The sequence below is a fragment of the Zosterops lateralis genome (assembly GCF_965231275.1).
Source record: "Zosterops lateralis genome assembly, chromosome: 1".
Classification (NCBI taxonomy): Eukaryota; Metazoa; Chordata; class Aves; order Passeriformes; family Zosteropidae; genus Zosterops; species Zosterops lateralis.
In genome coordinates, this window is record NC_139762.1 from 30757825 (window position 1) to 30784841 (window position 27017).

General features: G+C 39.6%; 1 protein-coding gene across 1 annotated transcript in view; it reads left to right on the forward strand.

Moving 5' to 3' along the window:
• Positions 1-23499, forward strand: part of BZW2 (basic leucine zipper and W2 domains 2) — a 55959-nt gene extending 32460 nt beyond the window's left edge. Inside the window, exons 6-12 of the mRNA XM_083868186.1 lie at positions 4815-4950; positions 8908-9017; positions 9936-10106; positions 10499-10645; positions 14799-14937; positions 21275-21397; positions 23042-23499. Coding sequence (XP_083724312.1) covers positions 4815-4950; positions 8908-9017; positions 9936-10106; positions 10499-10645; positions 14799-14937; positions 21275-21397; positions 23042-23070 — 855 coding nt within the window. The 3' untranslated portion in view covers positions 23071-23499. The remainder of the gene's footprint in view (positions 1-4814; positions 4951-8907; positions 9018-9935; positions 10107-10498; positions 10646-14798; positions 14938-21274; positions 21398-23041) is intronic.
• The last annotated feature ends 3518 nt before the right edge of the window (positions 23500-27017 follow it).

Sequence of the window (27017 nt, forward strand, 5' to 3'; positions counted from 1 at the left end):
TTTAGAAAATAGGGTGGTGGTTGTGAGGGTGTTCTGCCATGCCCTTAAAACCCTTGAGGACTACTTGTAGGTGCCTTTTGCTTACCTTCTCCCTCCCCCTGCTTGTGTGAACCCACAAAGTGGCTGTTTTCCCATTTATGAGGCTGCAGGGGTTTTAACCACTTAATCCTTTAATCCCTGCGTGCTGTAATCTGTACAGGAGTAGCTGCCCATGGAGGGGCAGAAGATGGATACCTTTGTATTTCCAGAAAGTGTTTCTGCTAGACCAAATAATGCTGCAGTTAGTCGGTGGTTAGATATGTAAGAGAGTGACTCATTGATGTTTTTTTGTGGGTCATGATCCCAGCAATGAAAGTGATGTTTCTGGCACTCATTAGGCAGATAGAGCATTTGGGGGGAAATTAGCCCTTCTCATAGGAAAAGGCATGCCAAAAAAGCCAAGGCAATACCAGCAGTTTCACGCTAAAGAAGCAGATGGTGTCAGTGGAGCTTTTCTTTCAGGAGAGATTATCTTTGATAGCAGTATTTGCATAAGTTCTTGCTTTATGTCTTCTAGATCACAACTTTGTCATTACAACATTATTTTCTACCATCTTTCTCCTTTTTGTCTGCTTCCTGCTTTCAGTTGTTTTATTTCTTAACTCTCCTCAAAATTGCTAGTTACTGGTTTTTCTAATGGCATAAGCAAACTATGTATCTAAAGTTTTACATCTAAATTATTTTGTGCAAGCAATTTCAACAGAAGACAAAAACATCTTTAGATGCATTGCTCACTTGCTGTGTTTGGATGTAGGCAGCTTAAGTTCATGTGAGCATGGCCCAATGTACTGACATAGGCCCATGACATTTTGCAATAATTTCAGTAAAATTTTAAGTTCCAAACTTGTGTTCATCTTTCTCTACATATGTATTTCCATGAAGAATGCAGATGCTATATGTATATTTAGTATGTTTACATGTTTAGGTAATTTTTATATAAACTTTTTAATAACAAAATTGGGATAAAGTACAGATAAATTTATTTTTTGTCTTAACAGTGGTAAATATTACTGAGTCATGAGAGGACGTCTGAAGTGCTGGGAGATGTTGTGACATCTGCTATTTGTGTTCCTATTTTCCTAAGGAAAAACTGTAAATTTAGCTAGGAATTAGAAAATAAGAGGAGAATTACATTCTGAGATTGAATGGAGGGTAAGCAGAAATGCTTCAAGTCAGCTAAGTGAAAGGCAAGACTCAGTCAGCAGATATCTGTTGCTATATTAGCTGCCTTCTCCGTTGCTGACAATTCAGTGCTGTCTGCAGATGTGACAAACTGTCAGCAACAGACCAGTTCAGATAATGAAGACTTAAAAAGACACCACGCTCTCTGTGTGGGTAGAGTTTCTTAATTTTCACCATTTAAAATTACTGGATTACAAGAGGTGATCAGAAGCACTTGTTTCTCTTCTGTGTTTTTTAATGTTGTATGCATACAACAAATTTAAGCCCAGAAATTGTGCTTAAAAGACTTTTTTAATGACAAAAACAACACGGAGCATCACATTAGGTCTGGTCCTGTGCTTATATTCTGAATATGAGAATATTCTGAATTTCTGCTTAAATAGTTGGGAGTTCTTACAGATATCATAGAAATACAAAATTGAGAGCCAGAGCTGCCCTTTTTATGCCTGGAAGCAGTTTGTACCTAGCAAAAGCAGTAATGTCTGTGCTTGGCTGACAGCAGGGAAGCATTAGCTTGGAGAACGTTCTGTGGGTGGTTGGGAACTATTCTGAAGTGTCTTGGACATTTTGTGACTTCCCTACTGAGGTTTGTAATTGTGATGGTAAAAGAAGAGTGATTAAATTAATCAGCAGTAAAGATCTAAAATAACAACTTTGAACTGAAATTTAGGTTCTGTTTCATGTTTTTTAAAATGGATTTATGAAAGGTTTTGGGTTTTCCTATCACCTAGTCTCCCCCTAAACTATGTTTTAAAATTGCTGGAAAGTACAGAATAGATTCTTAAACAGCAGAAAAGGACAAGTCTGGGTTTGAGCTGCTTTTGAAAAATATTAATAAAACAAAAATTGGGCTAGTAGCACCAACAGTACTTTAAGTAGTGGGATGTGTAGAAGATGAGGGTACTGTTTAAAACATACTACAGTGGGATGCAGTTCAAGAACACCAGAAACCACATTAATGCTGAGAGAGTTGCAAGGAGCATGTTTCAGAGGAAGGGGAAGAAGATGAGGCTGCAAACTCCATAGACATGTGGTTTCAGACCTTCCAAAACATTCAAACAAATACAGATTTCTCAAAATTAAAGTTGATGAATTTTTGGGTGTCCCTCTCATGGAATCTGTCTTCATCTTGGACTGCAGCTATAACTTTGGCTTTGCAGCTGCATTCTTGCTTTCCTGGCTCAAATTTGACATGAATGGGTATAATTGTCCATGATCTATACTGATAAAGGATGGAGGTTAGAGCTCAGAAGTATATCAGAACCTAGCTGTAATATTAAAGTGGTCAGTGGTCAGTGTGATCACTTTCTAATCGAAATCCTCATCTATTGCTTATAGAGAACCAAAAGAAAAAAGACTTAGGTGGGGTACAGAGAAATCTGAAGCTGTTTCTTCTTTATTAACAGTCTCAGCACTTCCACTAAAGAGGTCTAATTCTGATTTCTTTTTCTTGTACAGATCCTAATTTTAGTATTATTGATAAAGCTTGTATAAAGAAAGCTTTAAATCCACAGGCTTCCAGTTTACACTAGGATTATATCGAAATTCTGTAAAAATACTCTGTTTTCCATTAAATGTAGCCTTGGAGTTCCTTTGCCTACACCATTATACACACCAATTAGTTGCTGCATTTGCAAATATAGCACACCATTTGTTTCTCATTCATATATTCAGAAATAATAACTCCATTCTTCTGCATCCCAAATTTTCATGCATTTTGTGGTTGAGTCACAGTTTGCTGAAATAAAATTACACCTTGAGATTTGGTCGTTTCATAAGTGTTCTTTTAAGCTGAAAGTGTATGTTGCAGTCATTTGGCTGAAGCCCACTGAAGAAAATTGAGTGATTTGTCTGAGGCTGAGTCATTCAGTCCTGTGAAAGCTGTAATTTAAAGCTGATGTTATTATGCAAGTACTACCATATGAATGAGATTTTTTCAGTTCTGTTCACTGATGCAGAGCAGGACTATTCATAAAACACTGCATGAGATTTAATAACTTTGTTAGTTACCTGGATTTTTAGAACATCACTGCATTCAGAAGGCTTTACAGTTGTTGATAAGCTGCTTAGATATGTCAGAGAAGATCGCTCACTGTCCATGGTAACAAACAAAGACAGGGACATATGTAATATTCTGTCCCTTTGTATGGGTAGAATCTGGTAATTGAGAAATACCCTGAATGTGGAAAACTGGTGAGAATTTTCTATCAAAACAAACTCTTTTGCTTTGATTGTGTTTGTTGCTCATGTAGAAAAGGAAAAAGAGTGTCCTGACAGCAGAAGGTCAGGACATCCTTTTGGAAGGGTGCCATTTGTTCTTCCTTATGAATTGCATTGAATGAAGCTGTCTTTTATTGTCTCACCGTCTTTTTCCTATCACCCATATTTTGATCACTAACAACACATTAAGAAAACATTATTGTTAGCAGTAATGCCATTGACAAAATCTGATTCTGCATGACTTTCTTTTTCTAATATAAAGAAAAAAGGGGCATAATGTACTTCATCAATATCCTCTCAAGTCAATAATTCTAACATATGAAATTAAAATTTTAAAAACAGACTTAATTGCCAGTTTTAGAATTAAAAGGTCTATATGTAGTTCAGATCCTCAAGACAATGAGATTTGTATTTTTTTCTCAAGCTGTGTGTTTTCTCTTGTAATTAGTACTGGGAATGGCAAGGTCTTAAATCAGCCTATGTTCCTGCCTATCCTTTGTCAGTTTTATCAAGAATGTCTGAACTTGAAATGTATTTCTTATTTTAGCCAGTAAAAAAATCTGTTGTAATTGTGCTGTCTTCCCTTCCCTAAAAGAAAACCATCAAATTTTCCAATCCTTTTATTATTTGATAAGCAGTAGTTTTTAAAGCTAGAAAACAAACTGCAACTGTGTGTGGCTTAGCTGGAAGTCTGAAGATGTGAATAGGCAGGCTCCTGTCTGTGATCCTGTAATTTCTGTCTGTCTCAAGCCTCTGGCAAGTACTTTTACCTTCACACATATGTATATGTATGTATGTATATTTGGAGAAGACAGGTGTTCTATACCTGACTAAGGCCATATCCCCCGAGAATCACAGAATCATAGAATAGTTTGGGTTGGAAGGGACCTTAAAGACCATCTGACTCCAACCCCCCTGCCGTGGAGTCTTACTAGACCAGGTTGCTCAGAGCTCCATCTAACCTGGCCTTGAACACTGCCAAGGGTGAGATATCCACAACTTCTCTGGGCAACCTATCCCAAAGCCTTGCCACCTCACAGTAAAGATTTCTTTCTAATATCTAATCTAAGCCAGCTTTCTTTCAGTTTGAAGCCATTCCCCCTTTTCCTGTCAGTAGCTGCTCTTGTAAATAATCTCTTTATATTTTGTTTATAGACTCCCTTCAGGTACTGTCTTGTGTTCTTAGAGAAAGTGAAATTACAAGGGATCAGTGAAATGATACTGTCATGCTTCTAGATAGATTTTGATGTGATTGCTATAATTTGCATTAAGACTTCTCAAGAAATAAGAAATAAAACTGTTAATGTTAATTTCTGCCTATTGTCTACCTATGCCTCAAATAAATACTTTTTTTTCCCTTGTCTGGCCAACAGCTCCTGTTGTTTCTTAAAGCCTTTACTGAGACAGAGCAGACAAAACTGGCAATGCTTTCTGGCATCCTGTTAGCCAATGGGACTCTTCCTGCTACAATTTTAACAAGCCTCTTCACTGACAATATAGTCAAAGAAGGTAATTTTCCATTTTTTTTTCTTATCTTAGCTTTTTTAAAGGAGATCTATTTTATTGGTATGTATGATATATGTTGCAATAAAATGAAAGTTGGAAACTTGTGGCTGTACAACAGAAATCAGAATTTTAAAGCAGAAGCATATACAGACAGCAGTGCCCAACATACTTTGTGAAATCTTGTAAGAGGCCAATCAGACAGAAGAAGGCCACAAAACAAAAACAAACCCCAAAGGATTTTTTGTTTTTTGGAAGTCATACTTGTTTGTGCAAAATTGTAGAATTGATGTATTATTGTGGTACTATAAAAGTGTGAAGTATATATCTTCCTGAGATAGATTTGCTGGCATTTCTTGAAATGTTGCTAATGTCTTGTGAGTGAGAAGCGGGACAGAGATCCCATGCAGGCCAGTGGGATCTTACAGGACAAAAATCAATCCCTCATTTTGCCTTCATACTAGTAATGACCAGTGACTGATAAACATTCTCATAAATTTGTTTTTATTATATTATGAGTAAACGAGTTCTTTCAGTCTTAAGGTACGATGCCTTTTTGAGATTACTTTTTTTAAAAGATTTTTGTTACGTATTTATAGCTGTCTACCATGGAGTCCTGATTTTGCAACTGCTTGCTCAACAATTTTTTTGACGGTTCTGACTACCTGGCATGATTGCAAGGATGCTGGCAGTTTTGAGCAGTTTTCATGACCTTTTTTTGATTTTGTTAGAGTTATGAATTAGCTAAAATGTATTCTAATTTTCATTAAAAAAAAATTCTAACTCCATGTTCTCATTTGCAGCATGCTAACCATTACATTTGTTTTCTAAATGCTGCAGAAAGAAAAGGCACAGCTGCAGCTTTGCTCTGTCATCATTCATGGCTTTTGGAATCAAAATTAAACTAGGAAAAATCTCAAACAAAAGCACTAATCCATGTTTTTAGGCTGATTGTCTGCAATGTGTTTAAATGAAAGTCTTCCTAATTATGGGAAGACAACAGGCATTGGAAAACCCAAATTTTTAAAAATCATGGAAATTGTTATATTTTAAATCAGCATTTTAAGAATATAATTTTTATTTGCATTATGAATTCTATGTTTCTAGGAGCCCTAAAATTTGTCAGAGCTTGCATATACTTTTAGTTCTAGGTTTATAGATACTAAAAATGCATCCGTGACAGGATTTAAGGAAAGATTGTTCAGTCAGTATCCTGGGATAGATATTTTATGCAAGAATAATTGAAGATGCAAAGATAGTTTAAAAATGGGGAACATAGCAAGGCAAAAGAAGTAGAACATACATTAATAAACTCCAAGATTTCTTTGATTTACAAAAAAAAAAATAAAATGCTGCAGGCAGGTGAAATTAATACACAAAGAAACAATTAGGTGAGCTGAGGGAGTTTTGATGAGCATGGGATTTGTAACACTGGCTAAGAAATGGCTGAAAGTGAGGGAAGAGTAGATTGTGTGGACAGGAGATCTATCAAGTTTGAGCACAAATACCTGCTTTCTTTTTAGATTACCTAATTTCAGTGTTGTCATTACTTTCACTGTTTTATATAGATGGAAAACAGAATATTCTTTCGTGGATTGCTGACATACTTGTAGTAAAGACAGAGAAAGGTCTGGGTGGTGATGGAATCCTGTCAGGGTTAAGTGTATCCTTCTTGTTCCCTGTGCTGGCAAAGTAGTAGAAATGCAAAAAGCAGCTAATGGGGTTACTCAATAAAATAAATGGCTGGAATTACTATCTGCAAATAAGGGGGAAAAAAACCAAAGCAAACAAAAAGAGAAGAGCTATTTGAAGGAAGAGAGTGGCAGCACGTGCATAGAATATAGGAACAGGCCAGTGATAAATTTGGGCTGTAAATGAGAAGTTTGAAAATATGTGGGTAGTGAAGCTGTAGAACAGCCTGCCTCTGTCATGGTGTAATCCCAGCCTGCAGTCAAGCCCCACACAGCCTCTGGCTCACTCCCACACCAGCAGGATGAGGAGAGAATGGGAAGAGTAAAAGCTGGAGAATTCATGGGTTGAGATAAAGACAGTAATGGGGAAAGCAGAAGTTGCACACACAAAGCAAAACAATGCATTAGTTCATTGCTTCCCAGGTGTTCAGCTACCTCCAGGAGAGCAGGGCCCCATCGTAATTGGTACTTCGGAAGACAAAAGCTGCCACTTAAAACATCCCCCGTTCTTGCGCCTTCTCCTCACTTCATATACTGAGCATGACGTCACACAGTCTGGAATATCCCTGTGGTCAGCTGGGGTCACCTGTCCTGGCTGCGTCCCCTCCCAACTTCCTTGCCAGAGTGGCAGTTGGACAAGCAAGAAAAGGCCTTGGCTCTCTGTAAGCCCTGCTCAGCAATAACAAAAACATATCTGTATTATCAACCCTGTGTTCAGCACAAATCCAAAATACAGCCCTATACAGCCACTGTGAAAAAAATTACTCTACCCCAGCTGAAAACAGCACACCCTCTAATACTAATACTGGCATAAAACTTACTTTGTTTTAAGCTAAAACTACAAAACGTGTCTAGGATATGTGTGTTGGGACAATGCTTGGTGACAGAGAGCATTCAATTTTGGTATTGAGCACATAAGAACATGGATATGCTGAAGTGTGTTTGCAGGTGGAAGTTACGCCTAAGTCACCTACTGGTTGACCAGGCTTTGTGAATCTTGATTAGTCTGCTTGCAGCACTTAGGATTGCTGCATCATGCCCAATATGTAAAACAAGCCCGAAGAAGTATTTGCAGGCCTCTCTTGGCATGGTATTGTGCATCCCTGGTTCCGTGCAGTACTTCTCTAAGGATCATGTCTTATGACTGAGCTCCTGAAATAAGCTTGCCAAAACCGCCATAAGAGTCAAGATGTGTAATGACTGTCAGTGAATTTTACAGTGGTCTGGAAATAGTCTCTTCTGATCTTGTTTGGTGACGCATTTAGTCGAAGTATCCTAGAAATAAAAATAATGACTATCTGTCTATAAAGTGGCTAAGAGTGATGAAGCTCCTTCTCACCAGTAGGTTCCATGTAGCTCTAAGAGGTTTTGGACTGTCTGGAGGTGAGACAGAGAACTACAGTGGCCAGCTGTAGCATGGGATTGTGCTTTTCATTATGCATTACCATTATCACTACCTTCAATAGCCCTGATGTTGGTATGAGTGTAGTGTGGAGAATCATAACTGACCTACAGGTGACATTTCTCAACAATGACCTTCCTCCTCCGTTTCTGAGGCCTTTCAGCTTCCTTCAGCTCCCTGCACTTCCACTGGAGAATCTGGAGCAGTTGTGGTGGTGGTGCAGCTCTAGGAAATAGGAGGTGTGAGCTTAATAGTTTATTAACTCCCCTGGGAAATCCACAGCTAGTGGAGGTAGAGTTTGTTTGATTAAATACACAAAATACTAAGCTGTGCCTCGAGGAAGGAATTTTTTCACTTTAAAATAGTGTTTGTGCCTGGTACAACTGGCTACTAAATGGCTCCTAGGAAGACTTAGTACAATCAGTCACCTTGAAGTTGCAAAGTTATTTACCCTATTCCAGAATTTGCTAAAAAATTTTGAAGATGTGTTTTCTTAGTTCTTGTTCCTGATTATTCTTTATTGTTTTGTGCCTTTGTTTCCTATTCATTTAATGCATAATGTTCCTTTTGCATTGTACTCAGTCTGTGAATTGGGAACGTAGGAAAAATAATTGCAAAGAAAATCTTTGAACAACTGCATGGAGATGGGCAATACCAAATGAAAAGATTTTCAAACAATCTAGTATAATTCAGAAAAATAATTTTGCGTTGAAGAAAAAAATAGGCCTTTCAGCCCTACATGTTTGTTTCTGTTGTCATAAGTATTTCATTCCACAGTCTTGTAACTTTTTTGTAACCTTGAACTTCTTATTGTCAACTCTAATTTATGTTGAAAATTGCAGAAATATGTTTTGTGCTTTTCTCTAATAGGGATTGCAGCCTCTTTCGCTGTAAAGCTTTTTAAAGCATGGATGGCAGAGAAAGATGCCAATTCTGTTACCTCTGCTTTAAGAAAAGCCAACCTCGATAAGAGATTGCTAGTAAGTACAATATATTTTCAATAATCTTTATCTTTCCCAGAGAAAAAGAAGGAAATGAAATGCAGATGGTAGTTTGCTGTAAGCATGTTAACTCCCCCTCAGACTATGTTAGCGTTTCTAAAATGTTTTGAAACACAGCAATATTGTTATGGCTGTAGCACTGATACAGGTTCAGGAATATTAAGTATCACATGTTTTTACATTCTGTCTCTATTTTTCCTGTAGTCAGATGCCTTCTGAGAGACTGTATATATGGGGCTTGAGAATTAAATAAATGGGGAGTTTTTCTAACCATTGCTAACAAAACATACCACCAAATGGGCATAAAGAAACTCTGTTTCTTTAAATAAGTTTTCCTTTTGTAAATGGTATATAAAGTATAAGGAATTGTGATTTGAATGTAAGTTTCTGAAGCAGCAGTGTTTAAATAGTATAGTAAATGAATAGTAAAGTAATTTTCTGCAGCAGTAGCCATCTAGGTAGCATAAATGGTCCTGCAGTGGTGACAGCAGACCTAGTAAGTAGGTACAGTGCACGATGCTTTCAGCCTTAGAGTGTGATAAGTGTGCTTTGCCTATAAAATGGCCATCTCTTCCTTTGTACTTTCCCTACAAGACTCCTGGAATCTGGAAAAAGTATGTTTCTTCTTAGGACTGTTTTGAGCAACATGTTTGGCTCATGGCTATTCATAAGTACACGCACTTCACATGGAGTGAGTGTTAGGTTATTTGCGTAACTGGACATCATTTTTCCCTCCACTGCAGTATGAATGAAGTGTTGACTTTTCCAGTGTGGATACAAGCAGCATTTTAAGTGAAGTAGCAGGTTATTCCCACTGTTCATTCTTAAAAAATGTTCTTTCCATTCTGTCAAGAGTCATAGTTGATTATTTAACAGAGAGCATTCCTGTCTTTTTAGGAACTATTTCCAGCCAACCGGCAGAATGTGGACCATTTTGCCAAGTATTTTACTGAAGCAGGTCTAAAAGAACTCTCAGATTTCCTTAGAGTTCAGCAGTCTCTGGGGACTCGTAAAGAACTTCAAAAAGAACTACAAGAACGTCTCTCTCAGGAATGCCCAATTAAGGAGGTAAAAGTGGTTTTTTACAACTTTCTGTTTATTTAGTCATAATCAAAGACTTAAATCAACATTAGGTAGAGAAGAACAGATTTCCTCTGTTTTTCTTTAAACTATTTTAATTTATTCATCAGTTCACTCTGTGCTTAAGACTAAAGCAACCAAATATCCTCTGGATTTCCAAGTGTAGTAGTCTGTGGGATGGGGGTGGTTTTCCCTCATTTATCCTTGAAAATGTATTTTCTTTAACTGCATTAACTGTTAGGTTAGAGGGGAGGGACAAAATCTTGTTCTAACTTTATTTCTTAATACTTCTACACCATAGTGTTGTAAATGACTGCAAGTATTTGGAAAGTCAGGATCATTTTTGGTTCATTGAAAATGTTCCTTATGTCCTTCTCCAGGTAGTACTTTATGTAAAAGAGGAAATGAAGAGAAATGAGCTGCCAGAGCCAGCAGTGATTGGTCTCCTTTGGACCTGTGTCATGAATGCTGTGGAATGGAACAAGAAAGAAGAGCTGGTTGCAGAGCAGGCCCTCAAACATCTGAAGGTACATACATGGGTGAAGATGAGAAGAAAGCTGTGAATTCACAGAATACGTTCTTTGGCTCTCAAGTTACCTGCTTAAATCCAGGAGATTTAGATTTTAGAAGGCTGATGCTGAGCATACCCAGTCTTGTGTATAGTCTGACTTCAGTCAAATGGATGCAAAACTGAGGTAGTTCAGATCATTGAGTGTCCTGAGTCCCACAGTACCAGGGCAAGCCAAGGTGGTCACAGCCTGAGCACTTCTTCCTTGTGCTTTCCCAGGGTGGCAGATCCCTGAGAGGCTCCTTGCACCGGGGCAGGGCTAAGCAGCTGCTGGGACTCAGCCTGCTCAGACCTGATTAGTAAACCTGACTAGTAACCCTGCAGGAACTGCCTTTGCAATGTCTTTGCCAGAAGCAAAGACATTTTGGGAGCATGATGAGGCAGCACCTGTGCTGGCTGTGCACAGGGCTGGATAGATCCAGGCAGGAATCCAGGCCGGAACCTGTGAATCGGTTGTTGCTGATGTTGGCTGTGGTAGCTGAATACAGTGACTTGTGGAGTGATAAGCCAGGAGCTGGCTAGGGACTATGTGCACATACAGTGTGGTTACTCTCTGATCCAGCTACTGTCCTTGAGGATGAGGGAGCTGAATACATAGAATGACAGGCTGCAGTATTGCAGTAGCACCATTGCATGTTGATACAAAAACTCTAAAGGACTTGGGATAGAAAAGAAGCATGAAGCCAATGCAGAAGCATCAATCACTGCCATCATTGGTATTCCTCATCTAAGTCTGAAGTAATTGTGCAGTGCAAGACACTGGATCTGAGAGCAGAGGCTTTTCAGCAGACTTAGACCTTTTAAGCTGGTAATCTGTGACCAGGAGAATATTCCCTCACAGCCAGGGCTTCAAAGGTTTGCCTTGGAACAGAAGCAGTCTGGGCTTTATTCTTTATGGTAAAGTAGATCTTTATTCATACTGGATGTCTCTCCATACTTGGGTGTTCCCATGTTGGTTTAGCTCCTACTGCTGCTGTCCTTTTGTCTGAATTTGGTTTCCCAATCAGTAATCCTAGAAATGCAGTCGCTTGGGATATTGTGTAATCTTTGATGGTAAGACTGAAGGCCTTCGAGTTTTCTCAAGTGGCTCAAATAGCAGGAGAAAGACAAGATAGTTTCCAGAAGGAGGAGAGACATTGTTTTTCTTGTTCTTTCTATATAAAATCTGATTATCTCTCTTTGAGTTGTAACAAAGTATCCATTGAGATTTATTGCTTAGTACTGCAGGGCAAATTAACAAACGCTTTCCGGAATATTTGAACTCTGAGAAAAGAGAAACATAGCTGGTTTTGTACAAATCCTGTTGACTGGATGTTTAGTCCTATGCATCTCACTCGCCCAATCCATCAGCTAAGTATGTATCCCCAATGAATTAGGTAAGGCATCTTGCCTATATAAGATAGGCATCTTTCTAGGTACATCCACTTTCTAAAAAGTGAGGAAAATTTTGTATGGGGTATTTACTATTTGCCCTCAGGGGTAAGATTTTAATAGAAGCAATAGAAATAGCAGTTTAGACTTTGATACAGTTTACAGTTTTACAGTTCAGTCTTCAAAAATGAACCAACACTTTTCACATCCTTCCTCTTAGGACAGGTGGAGACAGATCTTGGATCCTTCTCTTAGGGTTCTCAGGTAGCTCAATGTATGAGCCAACTCCAGAAAGTGGATTAACAGTGTTAGAATGATGTAGAGCTCAGTTCTGTGCCCTCTTGTGTGTCATTGTCCCAGGAAACAGTCAGGGAGTTGCTTTGACCTGGTGCACTAATTGGGATGTGTATAAATACATACTTGATGTGTGACATGTCAAATGGTGGGATTTATTCTTGTATAGCTCTAGCTGACAGGTGACTTTCACAAAGCACGTTGCCAGAGCTTTGACAACTGGGTACCAGTCTCTAACTTAACAGATTCTTCCAGTAAGTTGTACACTAGGCACCCCTGAAAAGATGTGTCAGAACACAGAGTATTGGCCTAGTTTACAGGTCTCAAAAATCCTTGCTGGGTGGGTCACTACTTATTGGCAGGGTTGGGGCGGGCAGCCCTGAACCAGCACACTCAGGCAGTAAAAGTCATGTGTGCCATCCATATGGCAGGACCAGCAGGAGCTGACCTCAGGAGGAGACAGGGCAAGCTGTTCAACCCTGCATCTCACAGAATAAGCTCCTCATTGTCCCAGTAACCTCTCTGTGACACTGGGGCTTAGTGCCTAGGCCGTCTCCAGTGCAGAGAAGAGATATTCTCCACGGGTGAGGAGAATCTTCCAGACTATTCTCACTGGAGGCAAGGCTCTGGTGAGCTTAAGAGCAGTGTGGGTGCTGACCCCCTGCTCCCTAACATGATGCAAATGGAAAATAATGCTACTTGCTCAGCTAGCAATGAAAAGAAGGTTCCTAAGTCAGCTGGACATTTGTGAAACTCCTATGAGCCTGTACCAGTTGAGAAGTGAGGGAGGAATGTGAAGGGGATAAAGTCAGATGTGGCAAAATGAAGACAATTTACTTCTGAACTGAAAACACAGGATTTTTATTAGAAGTTATCAATGTTTATAGACAGCAGCGCTTCACAAACATGTGAATGGGGGTGAGCTCTGCTGAGGGTGTTATATAAACTGCACTGTATGTTGCCCTGCCTCCCTGCAATTTGCCTGGATACCAGCTAGATGCTGCAAGGGCTAAAAAGGGAAAAAGAGCTACTCACAGCCTGCACAACTTTTTCAGTGCTCTTACCAAAGCACTGACATTGTTTCTAAAGATGTGGTTATACCTGCCAGGAGTGGAAAAACTTGGCCTCTGGCGTTAGCTGTATCTAGCCATTTTAAGGGAGTTTCTTCCAAAAGTACTAAATACCATCAGCCTGCTGAGCTGCTCCTTGCTATTGTGATTTTGTGCTCTCTTAAATAGCTGATAATTACTGCTAAACACATTTTGGAACAACCTGTCAAATTTCAGTTGATTTTTGTGTGTTTTACTAATTATTTCCATGGACCACATTGGATAAAACCCTCAGGATTTAGCCCCTTGCAGAGAGGTGCTGAAGTGTACTTTTGAACATGCTCATCAGTGCTGTGGGTGATGGGTGGTTTGTCACCTGACTAAGACCAGCAGCAGCCCTGGTCACTCAGACCAGAACTCTGTGATATCAGGCCATTGCAAATCCAGCTGGAGATGCCAAACTGGGGTTACTGAAGGCTTGGAAGAAAGGCTGAGCTGATTAGTGCAAGAGCAGATGAAATAGTAACATGCAATGTATATTTGGCTAGGGTCTCTGAAGATCAAAGGTAATTTAACTTCATCTCTGAAAAATGCTCATAATATTACCTTAAATTTAAGATTGCAGTCTTAGCTAGAGGCTAAGATGACAGGAAACTGGAGAGATATGGATATAAACACTAGCTTTTAAGAAAAGATATGGTCCTTCAGTGTAATTTTTAGCTTTAAGATCTGAAATAAGAGTGGAAAATTGCATAACAAGTAAGTTTTTGCTTTATTTTTCATTATATTAATTAACTCCAGGAAAAGACAATGAAATGTACCGCTACTGTCTTGTCAGAGTAACATTAGCAGTTAATACTGTGCTTGGAAAATGTTGCTACTTACCAAAGAGTGTCACGATATTCTTGATTGTGGTAATGAGAAAAAATAAGGACAGTTGATTACAGTTAACTTGAAATAATTTACTTTATTTCAGTTTCATGGGACTTCTAAAAGCCCTGTGAAACCAGAGATTTTTTTTCATGTCTTTCTATTTTATCCTGGGATGTCTTACGTTATGAACATCTGTAAAGCATCACTCCTGAATGAACAGAATGCTGCATTGTGAAATGTATGACAGAAGTAATGCCAGATTGTGGGCTTTATAAATTGATTTTACAGAATTCAATAACTAAGTGGTACTGAATTTCAGTTTGCAGCATGCAGGACATGGTACAAAAAATCATGGATATTTGTGTATATGCATTGTATGTGTTTTAGAAAATGCAGTGTGCAAGTAAATCTAAGGTTTCAGTGAAACGTTTTCAGGGATGAAATTCATGATGTTTATTCTAAAAAAGTTTATTATTTTTAAGTATACTGACATGCATTTTGATTTTTACCCTCTTTTCCTTTCAGCAATATGCCCCCCTACTTGCTGTGTTCAGCACTCAAGGCCAGTCAGAGTTGATCCTACTCCAGAAGGTGCAGGAGTACTGTTATGACAACATCCACTTCATGAAAGCCTTTCAGAAGATAGTGGTACTCTTTTATAAAGGTAAAAGTGTATAATCCACTGTTGTATTCTCTTCTTGGATTCTCAGTGTCAACCACTCTCCTATGATGTTTCACCAGGCAGTGCATATGAGAAGGCTGTGTTGGTGTTGAGCTCTGGAGTACTTTGTGCTTCGATAGTTCAAAGGAGTGTGTGGCAGCAGGAAAAGCTGAAATAAGCCCTTCTCTCCTTCTGTTGTTTTCATCTCATATTCAAGAAGCATGAGCAGGATCAAGCACTGTCCAGTCACTTCAAGTGCAGTTTAGTCCTTGTATAAAACCAGTTCTAGGAAGACATTTCTATAAATTCCTGGCAGATTTCAAAAGTAGATCAGAGCTTGGTTTTAAGAAACCTTGAAAGTGCAAACCTGTTAAACAGGAAGATTTTTCAGTGGTTTGGAGTTGGAGGGTTTTTTGACTCATTCCCTACCAGAAGGAGCTTTTCTTACTCTTCTTTTCCTGCCAAATTTTTGCAGGTGCTATAGTTTTGAAGGATTTATTTTTTATTGTGAAATTGACTTCTTCACAAGTTTATTCTGATCAGGTTGTCATAGAGACTAATGGTCTTGCACCGCCTGTGATGGGTGGGTGCCAAACAGTTTGTTCTGACGTTCTTGCTATAAATAGTTGGAGGAAAAAAATCAGCAGGAGTAGAAACCTAATGCAGATCTTTGTTCACCCTGTTGAGTCCAGGTACATGTTCAAGGCAAATTGATTCCAACTGTTAAAATAATTTCATGGTTGCAGAAGGAAGTGAGTCATGTGGATTTATTTCTATCCTTTCAATATAGCGTGGCCTCAATGATAAATGAAAAAGCAGTGCACCTTGTCCTTCTGCCCTCAAATTCTACCATTTGTAAATACTATTAATGACTGTGGAACAGCATGAAGCTGCAAGCTGCAGCAATCACTTGATTCAGTTTTCTTAAAAGAACATTTGCTTCGGACATGGTGAATGAGAGGCGTAATTACTGTGCACTCAGAGCATAACTGATGGTCAAACCAGAAATAGGCTTGTGTAGGATTGCCTTCAGAATTTTTGGAGATTCATTACTGTGTTAGCCTGTAAGAGCAAACCTGACATGCCAAAGCATTTAAAAATTAAAAAGAAAATGAATCACTGAATTGTACATTAAAAGTAACATGCTTGAAGAACCTAGTTCCCATCTACTCTGCTCACCCCGCATGCTCTTGTTCTGACTTTGGAGATTACTTGGGCAGGCTTGTTTGGAGGGCTGAGAAGACTTCAGCCTCAGCACTACAGGTGCCACAATACTGTTTAGGATTCACATGATGTCTAGAGGAGTGTTTGGAGCTACCTTATGGTCTGTCCAATATTTGCTGTGCCTGCATTCCTGTTTGGAATATCTGGGGTGGGCGTGCTGCAGCACCTGCCTCTGCCATATGATGCAGTCATGCAGCAGCACAGCTGCCAGCCCTTCCTTCAGCCATTTAGGCTGAAGCTGAATCTGCTCTGTTTGACAGAGCTGCTGCATGCTGCCAACTGCTTGCCTGACCTTACAGCTACTGGCCATAGGGCCCTTCTGGGTGCTGGATGCAGGGAGCATCAGCTCCATCTGGTTTTGGGAGCTTTGGAGTTAAACAGTGTCCATTAGGTGAGGACATGCTGCTTTGTCAACCAGGGAAGATTCTGGGAGAACTAGGCCTTCAATTCCTGTTTCTTCTACATGACTGTATTGAACTTTAATGGCTCATGGTGTGGCTTGTCCAGTGCCATGCTGCCTGCCTCTTCTTTGTTTCAGTGCTGGTAGATTTCACCCTCTACTTCTCCCCAGTTCATATCTATCTACTAAAAACAAGCCATCAAGTCTTTTTAGAGACATGCACTTTATTTGGATAACTTCCCAATGACAGCATATCTTCTGTTTCCTAATAGCTGAGAAAAAAAGCCCTCTAAAGCTGTTACTGGCTGTATCAGTGGTGAGGGAACAGCAGACACCTTTGTACCCCTTTCTGTTGTTAAGTGTAACATGCACAAGATATGTAGAGATTTCAGGGTCCCTAATGAACTTCATCTAGTGACAAATAAAGGTATCTGAATATCTGTGAATGGGCAGATAAAAATGCAGCTTTGTACCAGCATGAATGTATACAGTTTGTTGCTTGTTACTCATTATGAGGGAGTGCTTCCTGGGCATAAAAATAGTCAGCAGTGATGATGATAGGCACCTAATGCCAGTCACGCTTTGACTAATTTAGTTCTATGACTACTCTGATCTTACATCTCAATGCTTTCCATATTTCCATCATAAAATAGCCCTTGGATTACTTTCCTGAGAATTACCTGGAGATACATGTTGACAGCTGGGCCTCATTAGCACCTAGAAGATCTTTAAATTCTGTGATGCTGATTTTTTTTATCTATTATTCTGTCTCTAAACAAGAAGGAGCATCCATTTTTTCCCCAATATAAACCCAAGCCCTATTTTCCCTTAAGTAGCAGCAGCTACTTACTGGCTTGCAGGTATAATTTTCAAAGCAGTTCTGTAGTTGGCTAAAGCTTGTTGACATCATTATTTATATTAATGTTATTACTCTACCCTTGTGTTCCTGAGACAGTATAGCAAAAATAAGCTGTCCAGTTCTATACTGCTCCCTGGCTATGATCTTGCTTCTTCAGTTTTCACTTAAAGCCAGTACAATTTTTAATCAGACAGCTGCATTTTGACCAGATCTAAAAGCCAGTTGCAGAATAAGAATTGCTGAGTTCTGAGTGGCATTCAGTAAGTTTGCTGATTTCCTTGCTAGCATTGTAACATGTCTGTTGTTAGTTAGTTCCTTCTGTTTTGCAGTGTGTCCCTTAACTGTTGGTAAAATTAGCACTGTTGTTATTGGAATACCATATTCACCTGTTGATCCCCTTTCTTTTAGTTTGTGTCTGTCCTTGAAATTTCAAATGTGAAATCTTGACACTGTTGAAATTAATGATCGTTCCTTTAATCAGAATTTCACCCTCTGAACGGCAAACAGAAAGCCTCTGTGTACTTTTTCATTAGAATTCAAGACAACATTTACAAAATACAAGAAGAAATAGCTGATTGCAAGTACGTGTGAAGCAGGGCTCTGGTTTGAGGCATAATTGGCCTCAGAGATATTCTTTTGCAGATACATCAGCCAAATGATGCAGACTGAAAGAGATTCTCAAACTCTGCAGGAAACAGAAGAATGGAATCTTGAAGTTCCACTTCATACAGGGGTTTTGTTTTTTGATGAATCTCAATTATCTTTAAATATCTTCATTATGCAAGTACTTTCTGTGGTACTTGATGCAAAATTTTCCTGGGAAAAACCCAAAACAAACCAGAAAGGCCTTAACTGTACTGTGGGGGACATTCCTTGCATTGAAAGAACCCTTGTCTGAAGGCTCTGTTCTCCCAGCTAAGTTAGCTGCAATAAAGTTGAATTTTGCAGATTGATTGACTGTGTTGGCAGCTGCCAGGGTGTGCTTTTCCCTTTACTGCCTGTGGCTATGTGGTTTGAGTTAAAAGCAGAAATTCATTTGAACTGGATGATTGAGTGCAAAGCTGAGGCCTGAACCTCAAGTAACTCTCCAGTTAACCCTGAAGAAAAGAGACTGGGGCTGTTCAGTCTCTCTGCTCTGCAGCTTCTCCCTTTCATGAAGGACGTCCCTGGAGGCTCTGGCTGTGGGTGGTTTGAGTGGCAGTTGGCTGCACCTGCAGGAGAAGCAGCTCTCTGGGGCTGACATCACCTGGGACTGCAGTGAGAATGATGTGCACACGCCCACAAACCGCAGTGCTCAGCTCCAGCCATTAAAATATATCTATAATCAACTTTAATGAGGAATAACTATATATGTACAAAGTGAGTCATTCCCTTCATCCTCCTTCCATTTTCCCTTCCCACTGCTTCAAAGCAACTTAGAGGTATGATTAACTACGCGCTATCCTGCATGATTGTTGAATTGAGCATCTTTGTGCTGGTGGGAGAATGCCATCCCTTATGAGCACTGGAGGCATGAAATGTATTGCACATATTATTTCTTAGAAATTAAAAGAGCATTGCAGTTGTCCTTTTTGTAGTTCAAGGCATTTTGTTCTTCTCTGTTAGGGTAGGAGGTTTATTGCCATGGGGTTAAATACAGGCAAGTTTTTCATCTTCCAGACTTGCGAATGTTTTAATCTTTGAGGTACACAGTGAGACTTGCTGCTTTTATTAGATTGGGGTTTTGGGAAGGGAGGGAGAAATTGCACTTTCCCTTTTGGCAACAAAACCATTGAGCTTATGGGCTTCAGATCAAAAAAACAGACTTAAGTCCTATCACTTTAAACTGAGCTATGTGGCTACCTGGAGGTGCTTCCTTGTACAGTTATCATAATGTGACCTGTCCTGCAGCAACAGGCTTCAGCACTTCTATACAGCAGCTTCATACTTGTGAATGTCCACAGTGCCCCAGAGCTTGAGCTGGGGACAGGATTGCTCTACTTGGGTTTTTTTGGTTGTTGTTTTTTTTTTCCCTGAAATCTCTCCTGACTTTCTTTGCCTGTTGTTATGTGTCATACCCTGAGTAATTTTCCAGATGTAGTTGTGAACTTCAGGACTTCGAGGTAAATGTAATCTTTTCACATGCACTTTAGCATTAAACTGCAGGCTCATGAGTCCATGTGAAATATTTTCATGTATGCTAAATTAAAATCCAGATTCATTAAATAGTGTAATGTCTTAGAGCTGCTGCTAAGGACTACAAGCAAGTACTTACCGCAACATGTTCAAAACCTCTTTCTTGTCTCAAGCATTTCTGTAACATTGGAGAAAATGTTCATTGTGACAGGTTGTGATTTCAGGAAGATGGTGGAATTTTGTGCCTCCTGTAGGTTCACTAAACACAATTTATATATACAGAAAAAAGCCTAAAGCCAGCTCAGTTCTGTTTTCCCTGCATTTTCTCAGCATTACTGTCAGCTGCAGTAAACTGCAGAAGAGGTTTTATTTTGGAAATGTGCCTGAGAGACAAGGTAATTACCAGTCACATGCACTTACTAAATTCCTAATTTTCAGGGAGATTTCATATTCAGTTACTGTTGAATGTCTTGGAATAGTTTTGATTAAGTTCAAACGTATCCCTGGTTGCTTCCATCTGTTTATTATTCAACAGCATATGTGAAATGTGTCTCCTCTGTCTCATTTGATCAGATGCTTTGGGGTTTTAGCGTCATTTATTTCAGTTTGTCTTCTTCCCTTCCCTGCCACATCTGCTCTAACTTCAGGCTGAAGCAGAAGGTGATGGTCAGGGTCGGTGCCTTGGCAAGCAAATACCCAGTGGGTGGGATGGCACCAAGAAGCTCAGGGAAGCAGTGAAGTACATAAATGTGTTGATTTTGAGCAGGGAGGGTAGTTTGTTCAAAGACAAAAAGAATGGAAATTTTAATGAGGTGTAGAAAGCTGTCTTTAGTCTTTTTATAGAACAAATACAGTTTGATTTTTGTTGTTGTTGATGTTGTTGTTTGTTCTTGCCTCTTGTATTACATAACTGCCAAAATGCCATTGTGGATCCCAGATTTTGCCTCCACAGCCATCAATTACTGAGATACTTGGCTTGGCTGGATCACAGGAGCTTTGTCCTGGAGCTAGAGGTCTGTTGCTAGACCTAAATTTGCCTATGTTGGTAACAATAAGTGTCCTTGCTATTTATTAGTACTTCTTTATTTTGAATTGCACTCAGCCTCACATGTCCTAACTGACAGCTATTTTTTCCTGATGCTTGACATAAAAATGTCAGCTGTGCTGTCCATCCAAGCCAATTAAATGGGTGGTCTGAATAGTGACCTTAAAACTTAGCACCTAAAAACAATATAAGACCTTTAGGGGAAAATGATTGCAAAAAATCCCTACTGGCTGTCGCTTAAGTGTTCAGTCAGAAGATATCTGTCACTTCAGGCTTCTAGAACCATGCCCAATTCTGTGATACAACAGCAAGAAAATCATAGTAATTCTTATTGTGGTAACTTCCAAGATGTACAGGCTGATTATTATATTTCTTTTATCCAGCAATCTTATGTGGTATATTTAAAACAGATGAATAAAGAACTCTTCTTGACAGAAGCACAATGTTTGATACTTTATTTTAGGCCTAATACATTACACATTTTATTGCATCTGGAACCCATTATATGCATCAAATATTCTTTATTTGATGCATATAATATAGCCTAATGTAGCCTAATATAGATCATGCAAAGCTTGTTCCACTGCAATCATATTAGTTTTAAACTGCCTTGAAAAATCTTTCTCCGCTCATGTTTTAAATTTGCCAATCTCTAAAAAATACATTTTTTTTTTACAAACACTGCTCTGTATTTCAGCTGATGTTCTGAGTGAAGAAGCTATCCTCAAGTGGTATAAAGAAGCACATGTTGCTAAAGGCAAAAGTGTTTTTCTTGACCAGATGAAGAAATTTGTGGAGTGGCTGCAAAATGCTGAAGAAGGTACGGATTCATTTGAAGAACTATGGTAGTCTCAGCAAAACAATTTTTTTTTTTTTCACATTTTAGTTTTACCAGGATATGAAGTATTCAGGACTCAAAATACAAAACAGCAGGCATGGCCATCTCAATTGTTTCCAGGCATGCTTAAGCCTAACAATGCTTGCTGCTTTGTTAGTGATTATGGTGTTCCTGTGAAGTCCTTTATTCATTGGGTACCACTTGTCTATAGAGAAAATCTTCTGCAGGGAGGAGCTCTGCACTGATGACAGCATGAAGTACCTTGGTGCTAACACCTCCAGCCACACAGTTTTCTGTCTCAGTGCCTTTTTTGCTATTGTCATGTTTAATGGCACAGAGCATGAGCTTGCCTGTGCCCTGGCTCTTGAAACTGACTTTATCTGAATGGTCAGGTTAACATTAAGTGGTCTGTATTTGCTGCTTTAAAGTGGTTATTTAGAAGGAGAATGGGTTTCTTTAGTCCCTAACTCGGCTTTTTTTCCTCGTATTCTTGATAGGAAAATACTTCTACTGAATAAGTAAGTTATCTTTTGCTGCATGGACAAAGAATTCCTCATCAGTTGGGAAGATAAACCCATGTGTAATAGATAGGGATAGAATTATTAGGGTTCATTTGCATCCATTTAATATAATTAATTTTATAAACTTGGAGGGAATATATACTACTGACAAGGACCAGATAAAACTTAGCAGCATTCACATATTGAGGAAATGGCGGCTGCTTTCACACTTGAGATTTTGGATGGGCAAGCTTGGTCTAATGAGGCTTTTTTTCCCCCTTTTTTAATTTTCTGCTTGTATGCCTCGGCTGCTCTGTATTTTTATCCTTTCCTGCATGTCTCCTCTGCCAGATGTCCTTAATTACAAAGTCCAGCACAAACAGAGACAAAATATTTCTGTAAGAACATGCAGACCATGTTTGCTCTCAGAAATCTGATCTATGGTGTAATATTTGTTGGCAGTGAGCTCTTTCCTGTCAGGTGAATGCAGAAATACAATATGATGCAAAGTAGCTTTAAGTTACAAAACCAGCATGTGTATTCCTGCTTCTAGGTTACTTCCTACTTCTTCTGCTTTTATTACTAAACGAACTTTATTTTATGCTATAAAAATTATTTAAAATTTTGGTTTGTACATGTTTCATACCTCCTGTAAGGTAACACCACTTAGCCTTTCTAGATAGGCTGGATGGTGATGTTGATTGATACTTGCAAAGCAAATAGTTTCAAGGGTGCTTCCTGGATGACAGCAGTACAGTCTACTCACAGAGATTAGAAGAGCGAGTAAATAATGCTGATCCTTTATTAAACTCAGCTCAGGTACATGTTGTGTGGCTCTCTAGATGAGGACCAGAATCATTCATAGCAACATGGTGAAAATTTTAATGACAGATCTGTAAATTAAGTAGCCCACCATGGAGGGCAGCAGAGTAACCCTTCATCTCCTGAAGCTGTGTGTTTCTTCCTTGTTTGCTCTGTTTGATCTGCCAACCTTTCCTAGGAACTATGAGGTGTGGTAAAAATTTTCATTTCCATTTTGGAAGGATATCTTGTTATTTTTACAGACTTACTCACATCAGTGTCCTTGTGCAACTTACATGAAGTGTTTTACTCTCTTCTCTTCTAGAGTCGGAGTCTGAAGGGGAGGAGAACTGAGGTGGTTCCACAAAGCACAGTCTCAATCTAGGTTAATGCCAAATGCGCTTGGGAATGCCGTACTGTTCAAGCAAAGAGGCTTTACTTCAGTGTCATACAGAAAACTATAGACTAGACTTTCCTTTTGTTTAGAAGAATAAAGGTTTTTAATGGAGCCCTGAGGCATTAGATGCTTTACTTGGGACTCTACCTCTGGCTCAGTGTACACTAACTTAGGCAAAGACATTCAGCAAGGAGCCATATAGAAAAAGTGACATGAAATACTTATGGACTCCTTTTTATTAACGGTCTTTTTCAGGTACTATGGTATATGAACACTCCAATTTCTGTTTATAGAACTGTTTGGTCTGTGTTTGTAGCTCAATATTGGCTTGTGTATGTGATTTGACACCACCACATTTTTTTGAATAAATGGCTTTTATATCTTAATTTTGTGGTATTAGTGTGTATGTAAAGTTCTGGCTTGCCAAAGTTTATTATGATTCTTCAAGTAAAAACTACACAAGAATGCAAACAAAACATTTTCATACTTCTTGCCCAAAACATCAGCAGCTGTAGTTAACTGGTATAGGGATCACTGTCAAATCTTTATTCCTATCCTTACATACAACTTTGGACAGATTAACCATATTCCATAGCAAATATTGATTCATTCTGTTCCTTAATTCAAAGAAAATGTGCAGGAACAAAACTGTGGAGTCCAAATTTTGCAGGTACAGTTTATACAAATGGTATATAGAATAATGTGCTCTGCTCAGTTCAAACTACACTCAGTTCTTGATGATTGCTGAATTTTGAAAGAGAAATTGTCTCATTTTAGAAGAATTAGCTTCAAAACATGCATGACTAGAAGTCATTATTTGTGAAATCTGAAATTTATTTACATCAGGTTTAGAAAAGCCAGGCTTGTATTCTTACAGGGGAAGAAGCATGACAGGGCATAATCAATTAATGAAGTGATGTGTTTTGTAATTAGAAGCCAGTAAGCTAACAGATAGTACAGATTTTTCTGAGGGAAAGTCAACACTTCATATAAACCACAGATCATATGAGTGTAAGTGTCGTGTCTCAGTATGTATTTAGCTTTACTGTAAACAGCAAGTTAGCAAGTGGAAATCAAGTGCTGTTGAGCACCAGCTTTCCATCTATTACAGCATTTATTTTCCTAACAGGTATAGATCTTTGGAAGGGGAAATATGTCATGGTGATGTTTCCAGTAAGTTTAAGAAGACCAGAGCCAGTCATATTAAAAAGCAGAATTGATGCATTAGCTGCATACTTTCCATTTTGATCCTTGTTATTACAGAAAATAAATTTGCTCGGCATGAAAATACATGCACAAAACTCTGCAGCTGTGACGTTGGTAGTATTGAGTCATTGATATGCAGCCACTATTCCTAAAAACATCTTAAATTCAAAATTGCTGTTTCCTGAGGTACTAATGGGTGTTTAGTTTGGTGTACACAAACCCACTTTCCTGTATAGTCTTAAATTTAGGCTGATTTTGAAGGTGCCATTCTCAAGTAATGTGCAGAGATCACAATTCCATTTCCCTGCAGTGAGACTGCCAGGGAGAGCCAGGCACGGCTGGCTGTGGGCTGGCTGAGCCATCTGCTGGAGACAGAAATCATTGGCTGCAAGAGGCACTGTTGAGGCCAAAGGCAGCAAATCTGGGATTCCTGCTGCACCTGTGCCCCCAGCACACTGCAGGCACAAGCAAAGCTGAGTGGATCCACTGCACTGGAGTTCAGGTGCCCCCAAGCCAGGCACCTGAGTTGCACCCAATGATCTTTTCAAGGTCCCTGCCAAGTTGAGATATTCTATGGTTGCTGACATAGTTGTCCTAGCTCCATTTATAGACATTGTGTTAGAGAGAAATGGGTGTTTTTAGCACAGGGCTGCTGGCCAAGTTGAGACTTGTGATTTGGAGCAGGGTGAGGAGTTGCACTCTGGGCTGACAGGAGTTCTTCACTTTTCAGTCATGCAATGCCCAAAGCCCTACATCTTCCGTGTTAATATCATGCCTAATGAGTAGCTCCTGGGAGGCTCTCTCAGCTTGCCCTCCCCTAGGAAAATTGTTAGGCACTAACAGTTTCTGAATCTAGTTTTCAGGAATTTTTCTCACTTAATCTCTGAGATCAGTTCAGAGGGGAACTTACATGTGTATTTTTTCTTCCAGCATTTCACATATATGCTGGTAACGGAACTAGGTAGGTACAAATAGATCTAGTTTGCATCAGACTGAATGTCAGTACAAAAGCATGTAAATGATAAGGTTTTTCAGGAAACCTGTAAATTAGAAGCTGAGCAGAGCTTTTGATGTGACTCCCTTCAGGCAAGGTGCCCTTCCCTTGAAGCCTTCAGAGTCTGCATTTCAGTTAAAAATGTTCCCAACCCAAGGCATTTCTTCAACACAGCTCTTGAATTATTGTTTCTCTGCTAGAGAAATCAAACCTGCAGTCAGCATTAAATACATGTTTTAAACATGGAACCAGTTGTCTTGTAAAAATAAAAAGATACTTCATAGAAAATGTGCTTCACATAATATATTGCGTTCAATTTTGAAACTGCAACCTTAATGTGAGAACTGTACATCTTTTACTTTACAATAAATTGCAATAGGGTGCACTTTAAAATGGCGACTGCTGAATTTGAAGGTGATTCTTCTGTTCTGGCCTCTCCCTTCTGAAATCGTGCTGAGGTTTTAACTAAGAAAGCCAATTATATTGCTTTAAAACATTCTTCTGGTGTACAAGTGCTCTCCAGGAGAGAGACCACATCATCCTTGGGATGCAACAGTGAGGTTGGTTAAAGTGCTGGTTATGAATCTGAAAGGGGCTGACACAGTTCCTATTTCTTGCTGTTCCAACTACCTAATTGCATTGTAGGCTTGTCTAACTGTGTCAAGCCCTGTGCAAAGGAGGCTTCCAGCCCACTGCAGTCTGTAATCCCACAGATCGCAAACCATCATCGAGCTGACACTCCCTGCATTGTTTTCAACAACAATCCTGCTTCACCATTACTATGCTTTGGCTGATAGAGATTTACCCCCAAGTAGGTGATGACCTGCTGTGCCAGCATCCCCCTTTTCTGCTTGTTCAGCACATCCCAAACTCAGCAGCCAGACCTGTGCCAAAAGGAGTGATGGAATACTCCCCAAACTCATCTCTATGGCAGCTGTAGGCTGGCTGAGCAAGGAAGGCATTTAACACCAAGAGAAACCAGCATTTGCCAGGTGAGATCCCCTACAAGATCCCAGGGTCCACTTCATGATCACACTTGGGAGATGGAGGGATATGGAGGTGGTCTTGTGTGTGTGCGTAAGTAATATTTTTCCACCAAAGTGGTTCTTCAAGCAATATAGAGCCATTTTCTCAAGTCTTTAAAAGCCTTCCCCCTCCTCAGTCCATTTAGTGACAAGGTAGTGTTAAACAATGCCTCATGAATGGGTGGGTGTGGGAGTCATGTTTTCCTTCTATGCTGCCATAATCCACAGTTTAAGAGGCAGAGCTCTCATCAGAACAAACCTGTGCACTGAGTGAACAGCACTGAGGGACTGATGGACTGGGGAGTGTTGGAGGCCCTTCCTCCCCACTCCAGGTAACACCCGGGCTGAGGGTGTCAGGTGCAGCTCTTCATGGGGCTCCTGCTCCCAGCACAGCTCCCCAGGGGTGGTGCCTCGGTCAGGGCACTGACAAGCAGCTTTGGTGTTTCATTAGCAGCAAGAAACAAGCTGCTTCATGTGTGTATTTGAACAGCACAGCTTTATTTCAGGGCAGCTTGTGCACTTCAGCAATGACAGGCCAGCACTTCAAGGCAAGCAGGGGGCAAGAAAAGGTGGCCCTATCCCTTATGTTTGCTAATGTAAGGGTGTAGGGTTGCTGAACTCTGATTTCTGCTTTGAACCCCTTCCTCAAAATGTGACCTACCAGAACCAGTGGGTTCAG